This window comes from Diachasma alloeum, unplaced genomic scaffold (assembly GCF_001412515.2).
Source record: "Diachasma alloeum isolate Michigan unplaced genomic scaffold, Dall2.0 Dall_scaffold_00662, whole genome shotgun sequence".
Taxonomy (NCBI): domain Eukaryota; kingdom Metazoa; phylum Arthropoda; class Insecta; order Hymenoptera; family Braconidae; genus Diachasma; species Diachasma alloeum.
The window spans coordinates 17,106-25,183 of record NW_021680794.1 but is presented as its reverse complement, the minus strand read 5'-3'; the positions used below and the strand labels follow the sequence as shown (position 1 = coordinate 25,183).

The 8,078-nt window shown below is 34.3% G+C and overlaps 2 protein-coding genes across 9 annotated transcripts in view; one reads left to right on the top strand and one right to left on the bottom strand.

Moving 5' to 3' along the window:
• Nucleotides 1-821, top strand: part of LOC107044029 — a 28,234-nt gene extending 27,413 nt beyond the window's left edge. Inside the window, exons 4-6 of the mRNA XM_015265767.2 lie at nt 176-345; nt 427-472; nt 549-821. Coding sequence (XP_015121253.1) covers nt 176-345; nt 427-472; nt 549-561 — 229 coding nt within the window. The 3' untranslated portion in view covers nt 562-821. The remainder of the gene's footprint in view (nt 1-175; nt 346-426; nt 473-548) is intronic.
• Nucleotides 822-5,848: 5,027 nt separating this feature from the next.
• The window catches only part of LOC107044030 (cyclic AMP-responsive element-binding protein 1), an 11,990-nt gene continuing 9,760 nt past the window's right edge, over nt 5,849-8,078 (bottom strand). For all 8 annotated transcript variants that reach the window (XM_015265768.1, XM_015265771.1, XM_015265772.1 and 5 more), the window contains one exon: nt 5,849-6,274. In XM_015265768.1, coding sequence (XP_015121254.1) covers nt 6,130-6,274 — 145 coding nt within the window. In that variant the 3' untranslated portion in view covers nt 5,849-6,129. The remainder of the gene's footprint in view (nt 6,275-8,078) is intronic.

Here is an 8,078-nt window from a genome sequence, read left to right as displayed (position 1 = left end):
GAAATGCAGACTCTGCCCCCCCCCCCCCTAATCGCGTGATGTAATATTTGAACGCTCCTAATTACTAGTTAATTTTTTTCAAGTCGAGGAAAAGCTTCAACAAATGGGAATTATCGAAATAATCCCCTTGATTTAATCGATTTTGTAATTTATATTTTTGTTTTCTGGATTGTAGGACCAAGAAGCAACCGATGGAGGTAGTCTACCGTACAGCAGTCTATAATATGAAAAATGAGAAGCTCGCGAAGCCTAGTCCACCCAAAGCGAAATCAGGGCCGAGACTTCTGAACGACCTCATCTGCGGAGGAAAACCAAAAAAGAACACAAACTCGTCAAAACGAAAAAGTGAATCTCATTTTCTTTCTTTCACCTTGAAAAAAAAACTAATTGACATCTTTACTAACGGTTTTAATCGCTCGATTACAGCTTCAAGTTCATCTCAGGGAGTAAAAGGTTCTTCTCAGCTTACCAGGTCAGTAAATAAGATCTTTAGCAATCAATAATCTTTCGAAATTCAGAAGTAATCGATGTTTGTCGTTGTTTTTTAGACATTGGAAATGAGCGGAATCATCTCTGAAGATTTCCCAAGAGACTTGCCTAAAGAATCGTGATATTTTCATTAGAAGGAATATAATTTGTTAGTGATATAAGCTATTTGAAACACTGGAGATTTATAATTCAAACCCAGAGATTGAGCTCTCTTAGTTAAATGGATTTCCAATAATAGAATTAAAAGCTATATTTGTTAATTCTTTCAAGAAGGCCAATGATATGTAAAAATACATATATTATCTATATACAATACTTTATAATATGATCGGTGCAGCAACCAAGATATACATATATCATACATATAATCATATTTGTTTTTTTCTTCATTATCTTAATTTCTTCTTTTTATTTATTTATCGATTCGTCGAAATGATGAGAAATTATTCTCACAATTTTTACTGAATAGGTATTAAGAAATTTTCGATTTCCAGGATTGATATCAGGAAGATATCTATTTCCTATCGATTTTACTGCAGGTAAAGAAAGATTTTTGCCATGAATTGCATCTGAATTTTTCTCAGCTCTATTCAAGACAATTTACTCTATATCATTCCATTTCATTACTCCGACGAATCGACTTGGACAAAAATTCATTTCTTTTATGGATAAATTCGCTTGGAGGGACAGCGGAGGTACGAACTGGACATTCGTAGACAGACAATAGTACAAATTACATACGAAACAGTGTTTTTTTCGTTTGTTTAATTAATCTACAAGGCTAGAGAAAAACTGGAACAAATTCATGATTATTTCTTTTATATCCATCAATTTTTTTTTCGCTTTGATCATGACTTTCTTTTTTTTTAACAAATATGACACACACGCTCCGATGACACCATCACATGAGTTAATATTCGTCAAATCGTTTGGTGTATTTTTCAAGGGTAGAGGAACGTTCATTAGTTAAGTGAAATTTAGAAATGATGGTTGGAACTTTAATTAATAGAAATTTTTACATTCGAGGAATTCTCTATGTGGCCACCGGATGTTCAGGAAAACTTTCGATCCCATATGATAGTTCAACTATTTTTCATTCATTAATTCTCGAGTTATTTGAGTTTTTTTTCCAATTTGAATTATGAACAATGGTTTTCTGTAATTTTCTCATGAACTATTCTACGAAATGAGAGTCAAAGGTACCTCATGAGATCAGAAATTTCTCCAGCTTTTCAACGCTATTTATAGCGACGGCAATTTGCGTTTTTTTTTCAAATCATTTCCTTCCCTTAACTAATTCCTCGTATCCACGTCATCGCCATTCTCGTCAATCTCATGTGAGTAATGAGTTATTCGAGGTCACCAGTGGATTTCTGAGAAAATTTCCGATTCCGTTAGCTGTTCGTCTATTCGTTCTGAAGATAGAGCAAATTTCAATATTTTTCACAAAAAAAACTTTGTTTTCTTGTATCGACTGTGAAAATGGACTATTTCGTAATGTTTTTCATTGGAAATTTCCTCAGCTTCCCAATGGCAATGAACATTCGCATTTTCTTCAAATAAAGTACTTTTTTCCTTAGTTTATACATTTTTCTCTCTCGTTTTTTCATCTCAAAATAATTCTTTTCTCAACCTTCCCTATTCAAAGATTAATATTATTCTTTTTTTTTATATTGTTACATACATATAACTCATACGTAAACATATATGTATATACTGCAATCTTCAAGGCACTCCTGATGTTTTTTTATTTATCTTTATTTAATTTTTTCTCTTGTTTTTATTTTCTTTCACTTTTTATTTTTCCATTTTTTCATTTTTCTTCTTAAATATTTTACACTTTTTTTTCACTATTTTACAGTGGTGATGTCCATGACTTTATTACATTCCCCAGATTAATTATTTATTTTGTTTTTTTTTAAGGTTGGACTGCAATGCAGCAGATTTTTTAATGTAAATATTATTCTTTTTTTCTGTATTTTCGTTGGGGATTTTTGCTGTTTATTTTAGGAGGTTTTCTCTAGGAAATCTTCAAAATTGGAAAATATTAGACTTAGACCTCGGTACTGTCAACTGAGATCCAATGCGTGGAAGAAGAAAGGACGATTTTAATGTCGATAACTCGGAATGGGCAGACCAACCCCGCGTTATCGTTTTATGTTCGAAAATGCGATCTATGGGATCTGAATCCAAAAAATTATGTTCACAATGAGATACTTCAACATCGACAGGGACGTTCGTGACAGAAGAACCTAGTATACACAACGAAATCCTTTCAATTTTTCTTCAACTGCACATACTTGAATCGCACATGTCTAATTGTGCCCAATAAATTGAATAGAATTCAGATTGCACAATGTTATTGGACTGGTAAATTAATAATTTTACTGAATTTAATATGTATATGGTGTAATTAGAACGTGAGAATTCCAAATTCTGTAGGCAAAATCTCAATGCAAAAAATTACATGTGCCAAAGAATGAAGGGACTCCGTTTTGGGCGATAGGTCATTTCGTCAAGAAAATACTCCGCGAAAATATCAATTCGTCCCATCTTCCTGAAATATCTTAAAATGACTTTTCTTCTTTTTTTATTAATTTTGAGCTAGTAAAATTATATTGTTGTATGTATTCAATTTCGGATGAAAGTGAAGTAGAAACTAAGAGTTGATCTTTTTTTTTTCTTCTGCTCTTTTCAAGTGTTCATGTTCCTTCTTCTATCAATGTGGAGAAATAGTATATTATTCCATCAGACGATAAAAGTATTATCTGGCGAATGGGATTATAATCCTCGCCTTCGGCTTGGATTATAAAGCCACATTCGCCAGGGAGCCTATTCTCGACCCAGGATTGCACGGTCGTATGAAAGCCCATCGTGAACGGCGGCGCTCCGTGTGCGGTGGGGTCCGTACGGTTTGAGACCGTCGTATGCGACTTGGGCTCCGTACGCTCCCATGCGATTTTCACTCGGCGCTCGGTTTCGTATGACGGTTTGACGCGTCTTAATCTCACACTCTGACATTCCCCTGGGACTGTGATTATTTATACATTATTCTTTTCTGCATTCGTTTTCAACGCAGTAATTGTTACGTACTGTTACGTGAATAATTACAGTAATTTTTACGTAAATAATCACAGTCTCAGGGGAATGTCAAAGTGTGAGGTTAAGTCGCGTCAAACCGTCATACGAAACCGAACGCCGAGTGAAAATCGCATGCGAGCGTACGGAGCCAAAGTCGCATACGATGGTTTCAAATCGTACGGACCCCACCGCACACGGAGCGCTTCCGTTTACGACGGGCTTTCATACGACCGTACAATCCTGGGTCGAGAATAGGCTCCCAGATAAAACTTTCATCGCCGTGTGACATACGATATTCTACCCTCGCTTTGCTCGGTTAGATCGAGGTTTTCGGGCCCAATGACATAAATACATATACAGTAGACTCCCGTTAACTGTCGCTCGTCAGGACCAATATCGATCGCAGTTCCGCGAAAGCGACACTTAAAAACGGCCCCCGCTCCACGCATCGATTCCCCGAAATTTAAAGGAACTAGTGGTAATATACATGTGGAGAGGGGATTTATTTTATTCGTGTTCTTCTGGTTTAGTTTATGGAGATAGAAACAACTGAGCACGTGACACGATTAGGGGCGGATTTTAGGGAAAACTGCAAGGAATCGAGGCGTGCGAGTGGGGGATGTTTACGTTCCGCGAAAAACGCTTGAAACCGAGAAATTCCCGAAAACGCGACAGTTAACGGGAGGACAGTTATCGAGAGTCTACTGTATCGAGATACGCAGTAGCGTATCGGTCAGTATTTTCACGAGTGATTTTGGGAGGAAATGTCCCACGACATTCAAAATTTAATCACAAATTTCCTCCTCTATAAAAAATATCGAGAAACATTTGTTTTCTTGAATAACTTATTTCGGAAATGTCAAATTTCACAGCAGAATTATAGTCACATAAGAAATTTTTCAAAAAATCAGAGGAGATAAATCAAATAGTAAATAGTGTACAAGTGGGAAATCGTACGTTATATTACTACACAGGAAAAAAAGATACTTTGAACTGAAGAGAGTTGACTTGAATGAAAAATTCGGCTTCTTTTATCAAAAACTCTATCCCGTAATTTGCGAAGAAGGCTTTCTTACTCTATACTCTAAATTCGGAGAAATACAATCTATTTTCAACCAATAGTTTCTAAAATATTAGACAAATTCATTTCATCGAATATACGAAAATACAGCTGATGGGTAGTAACACGCGTCATGTGTGGTGGACGACAAAATGGCCGGACATTTTCCGTCATTTTTTCCGCCTACCCATTTCATCAACTAGGAAATTTTTCGACTAGTACAAATGGTCTTTTTTTTAAATCTAGGGTCAATTTTCCCTGCCTTATCAATGGTTCCACCTGCCACCTTTCATGTGATTATGCTTTCGAACAGAAGAATAACAATGTTCTTCATTTAAGGTATATCCCAAGACAATCGGGCCCAAAAGTTAGTCTCTATGGATTTTCAGAAAAAATGCTAAATAACTTAATTTATTGCATTCTCATAAGTTATTTATTATGAGGTTTTCTATCGTCATATACTTGCACGGAATAATAAATGTTTAAATTAAATAAGAAATTATTCGTGAATAAATTTTTTGGATCAAATAAGAAATGCTTTCACGAAATTGCCATTTTTTGGAGTTGAATGTCGCAGAAACTATGTAATACAAAATTTTACAAAAAATTTACCGTATTCGGAATCTATCAATCTATCACGGATTAGTTTTTTAAAAACACCGTAAGAACCGGCTTCTCATAAGATGGAAAAATCGAGTTCGGGGGACCCATAACCCTGTTTGGCTTATGACTTGGGTGTTAGAAGCCCGCATTTCATTATTTATTATCTCCTAAACTGTGTAGTACAACTATTTAGCATTTTTTTCAATAGCTGCGGGCTATTATAAACATTATCTACAAGAAACATGGGATCAATCTTCAGAAAAACGTGTTTTCTAGGGATATACCTTGAGGATCACTATGTTATTAATTCACGAATAAATTTTTCAGTATTGATCCATGAAGTATTTTTCCAGGAGAAGGTATCAGTGTACATGCGAAAAAGTACACTTTTTTAACACTTGTATGTATAAAAATCGAGAATGAATGTCAATTGACCCCACAATTTTTGTACCTTTATTTCAAGACCAAAAGAATCTAGAAAAAATTCCTTGGAGCTCGATTTCCTCCATGAAGAGCCCTTTGAAAAATCATTCCTTCAAAAATCCCCAAATTCTGTCACTTGATTCTCGCCTCAAAAAATCCACCTTTGGCTTTTCACAATGACTCAACAGCAAGTTTCACAAGCCTTTCAGAACTCATTTAAAAATCATTTTCATCGTACGTCGATACATAAATACAATATTATACAGAAACACTTATACGATTTATGTTGAACTTGTCAACTTCACATTTTTCATCTTTTTTTGTGTTTTGTTGGCTTTTTTTCTGAGAAGAAAAATTTTATTTCGGGACATGTAAGGATCCCATTATGCTGAAGTGGACGACAACAACGAGCATACAAGGGGCGAGAAATAGAATTTCATCGGATTACGTACCCAAATGGTTGGATGCCGGTCTCAGTCGGTTTTCTGCTGGTAGAGCTCTTTCAGCGACTTAAGCTCGTCTATGAGGGTTTGATTTCGATTTTCTAACACTGCTACGCGATTCTCCAGGCATTTTATGTACTCTTTCTTCTTTCTTCGACATTCACGTGCAGCTTCTCTGTTTACATGAACGGAAAAAAAAACAAAATTACTATCATAAAAAAAAATTTTTTTCTTTCAAAATTTTGCTTGCACGCGAGAGGATTGAACTGAATTGTAATTAGTGGAAAAATGGATGAATAATTTCAATATGTTTATGTCGTAACATGTGGACAATATTATGACATTGAGCCCCATTTCCGGTACACTTTTTATAGGAATTTCGTCATTGAAAGTCATAATTTGATGAAAAACTTAATGAAAACTGAAAATTTCGTTTCAATTATTCCATGAAAATTGATAGAAATCGGAAAATCCACCGTAATGTGGTACTGAGTATTGAAATTTTTATTGAAAATTCAAGTAAGTTGAGGAATTTTTGTCTCGCTGCTGCTGCGAAAATTTGGAATTAGATTGAATATTGAGTGAAATTTTAAATTAAATGACTTTGGCTGTTGAATGAAAGCTTTGTGATCATTGATTTCGACCATTTCACGATAGTGTGAAAATATGATGTTCTTAGAAAATGTGTGTATGTATGTGTGACGGATTTTTTGGAAATTTTTTATAAATCTTCACGTAAAAAGGAGTAAAGGCCAAGCTAAAAATCTGAAATTTTGTTTCACAATTAGTAATCAATACTATTCGCGAGTACTTTTCTGCAAAATTTCAGCTCTATCGGTGAAGTAGTTTTAAAGATATGCACAGCAATTTCTCAAAAATATTTTCAATATCTCAAAAATTACATGACTACATTAATTTTCTTTATGTTGAAATATTCAACGTCTCTATGTAACTAGGGACGATTTATTTTCCTTCACGTTCGAATTCAATACCGTTCTCCTAAAAGTTACTGATAAATTGTCCATTAAATTTCAATTTTTTTCTAACAGTCATTCATACGCTCATAGAGAAAAAAATTTATAGTTTTCCGAACGAAGTTACTGATTTGAAGAAACTGATGGTTTCAGAAACCATTTCACTAAGAATAAGAAATTGGATACTCAATTTCATTAAACAAACTTGTTTGATTCAAGTGAGAAAAACTCTTAAATCAAGATTTTGTCTTTTTGAATCAAGAACCTTTGCATTCATAAACTAGAAACGTTCGGAAGAGATGAAATTTTGGAAAAATTGAAAATTAATTCAACATTAATTGAGTTTGAGATGTTAGATGATATTTTTTGAATAACGAAGAATTTATAAACATGAGTAGATTAGTTGTAGAACTTGAAAAATCATCAATTCAAGAACGAGAATGTTCTTAATCTGAGAACTTGGATGTTCTTAATTCAAGAACGTCAAGGTTCTTATTTTGAGAGCTCAAAAGTTCTGGATTCCATAACCAAGATTTCCTTGGAATAAGAGACAATGTGCCTCAAGTTAAGTACAAATATACGCGCTTTACGTAATAGTTATTTTCATCACAAGGTCCACAAATTATTTTCTGACGAATGTGGCTTTATAGGCCTCGCCTTCGGCTCGACAGAAAATACTTTGTGGACCTAGTCATGAATGCAATTTTTCGTCAGAAGGCCCGTAAACCGTGATCTAACCGAGCAAAGCTCGGTTAGATCGCGGTATACCGGGCTTTGTGACGAAAAAAAAATTTCACTCATGTTCAGACTTTTTTTCCTTAGTAGACTTGTCCATTGGATGATAAAAAATTTTTTCTTTTCCAAGCTGAATGAAAAAAAAATATCCTCAAGCTAATTTTACTTCCACTAGGAATTTTCACATCGATGATCAAATTCCTAAGTCTCTGGTATATATGGTCTAATGGTATATATATATATATATATATATATATATATATATATATA